The 2,500-nt window shown below is 46.3% G+C and overlaps 1 protein-coding gene across 1 annotated transcript in view; it reads left to right on the top strand.

The window, feature by feature from the left end:
- LOC135570275 (glutamate receptor-interacting protein 1-like) overlaps nt 1-2,016 on the top strand; it is a gene marked incomplete at its 5' end in the record, with an annotated part of 98,259 nt that extends 96,243 nt beyond the window's left edge. Inside the window, one exon of the mRNA XM_065016389.1 lies at nt 1,988-2,016. Coding sequence (XP_064872461.1) covers nt 1,988-2,016 — 29 coding nt within the window. The remainder of the gene's footprint in view (nt 1-1,987) is intronic.
- Between the last annotated feature and the right edge of the window lie 484 nt (nt 2,017-2,500).

The following is a 2,500-nucleotide window of genomic DNA, read 5'->3' as shown; positions in this document are numbered from 1 at the left end:
CATAGGAGGACAGTCCATCTAGGAGGATGTCATGTCCCATAGGAGGACAGATCATCATGTCCCATCAGATCATCATGTCCCATAGGAGGACAGATCATCATGTCCCATAGGAGGACAGATCATCATGTCCTCCATCTAATGTCCCATAGGAGGACAGATCATCATGTCCCATAGGAGGACAGATCATCATGTCCCATAGGAGGACAGATCATCATGTCCCATAGGAGGACAGATCATCATGTCCCATAGGAGGACAGATCATCATGTCCCATAGGAGGACAGATCATCATGTCCCATAGGAGGACAGATCATCATGTCCCATAGGAGGACAGATCATCATGTCGTCCATCTAATGTCCCATAGGAGGACAGATCATCATGTCGTCCATCTCATGTCCCATAGGAGGACAGATCATCATGTCGTCCATCTAATGTCCCATAGGAGGACAGATCATCATGTCGTCCATCTAATGTCCCATAGGAGGACAGATCATCATGTCGTCCATCTAATGTCCCATAGGAGGACAGATCATCATGTCCCATAGGAGGACAGATCATCATGTCGTCCATCTAATGTCCCATAGGAGGACAGATCATCATGTCGTCCATCTAATGTCCCATAGGAGGACAGATCATCATGTCGTCCATCTAATGTCCCATAGGAGGACAGATCATCATGTCGTCCATCTAATGTCCCATAGGAGGACAGATCATCATGTCGTCCATCTAATGTCCCATAGGAGGACAGATCATCATGTCGTCCATCTAATGTCCCATAGGAGGACAGATCATCATGTCGTCCATCTAATGTCCCATAGGAGGACAGATCATCATGTCGTCCATCTAATGTCCCATAGGAGGACAGATCATCATGTCGTCCATCTAATGTCCCATAGGAGGACAGATCATCATGTTGTCCATCTAATGTCCCATAGGAGGACAGATCATCATGTCGTCCATCTAATGTCCCATAGGAGGACAGATCATCATGTCGTCCATCTAATGTCCCATAGGAGGACAGATCATCATGTCGTCCATCTAATGTCCCATAGGAGGACTGATCATCATGTCGTCCATCTAATGTCCCATAGGAGGACAGATCATCATGTCGTCCATCTAATGTCCCATAGGAGGACAGATCATCATGTCGTCCATCTAATGTCCCATAGGAGGACAGATCATCATGTCGTCCATCTAATGTCCCATAGGAGGACAGATCATCATGTCGTCCATCTAATGTCCCATAGGAGGACTGATCATCATGTCGTCCATCTAATGTCCCATAGGAGGACAGATCATCATGTCGTCCATCTAATGTCCCATAGGAGGACAGATCATCATGTCGTCCATCTAATGCCCCATAGGAGGACTGATCATCATGTCGTCCATCTAATGTCCCATAGGAGGACAGATCATCATGTCGCCCATCTAATGTCCCATAGGAGGACAGATCATCATGTCGTCCATCTAATGTCCCATAGGAGGACAGATCATCATGTCGTCCATCTAATGTCCCATAGGAGGACAGATCATCATGTCGTCCATCTAATGTCCCATAGGAGGACAGATCATCATGTCGTCCATCTAATGTCCCATAGGAGGACAGATCATCATGTCGTCCATCTAATGTCCCATAGGAGGACAGATCATCATGTCGTCCATCTAATGTCCCATAGGAGGACAGATCATCATGTCGTCCATCTAATGTCCCATAGGAGGACAGATCATCATGTCGTCCATCTAATGTCCCATAGGAGGACAGATCATCATGTGGTCCATCTAATGTCCCATAGGAGGACAGATCATCATGTCGTCCATCTAATGTCCCATAGGAGGACAGATCATCATGTCGTCCATCTAATGTCCCATAGGAGGACAGATCATCATGTCGTCCATCTAATGTCCCATAGGAGGACAGATAATCATGTCCTCCATCTAATGTCCCATAGGAGGACTGATAATCATGTCGTCCATCTAATGTCCCATAGGAGGACAGATCATCATGTCGTCCATCTAATGTCCCATAGGAAGGACAGATCATCATGTCGCCCATCTAATGTCCCATAGGAGGACAGATCATCATGTCGTCATCTAATGTCTAATGTCCCATAGGAGGACAGATCATCATGTCGTCCATCTAATGTCCCATAGGAGGACAGATCATCATGTCGTCCATCTAATGTCCCATAGGAGGACAGATCATCATGTCGTCCATCTAATGTCCCATAGGAGGACTGATCATCATGTCGTCCATCTAATGTCCCATAGGAGGACAGATCATCATGTCGTCCATCTAATGTCCCATAGGAGGACAGATGATCATGTCCTCCATCTAATGTCCCATAGGAGGACTGATCATCATGTCGTCCATCTAATGTCCCATAGGAGGACAGATCATCATGTCGTCCATCTAATGTCCCATAGGAGGACAGATCATCATGTCGTCCATCTAATGTCCCATAGGAGGACAGATCATCATGTCCTCCATCTAATGTCCCATA

The sequence above is a fragment of the Oncorhynchus nerka genome, unplaced genomic scaffold, assembly GCF_034236695.1.
Source record: "Oncorhynchus nerka isolate Pitt River unplaced genomic scaffold, Oner_Uvic_2.0 unplaced_scaffold_1006, whole genome shotgun sequence".
NCBI lineage: Eukaryota > Metazoa > Chordata > Actinopteri > Salmoniformes > Salmonidae > Oncorhynchus > Oncorhynchus nerka.
The sequence above is the reverse complement of the archived record's forward strand: the minus strand, read 5'-3'. Positions and strand labels throughout refer to the sequence as shown.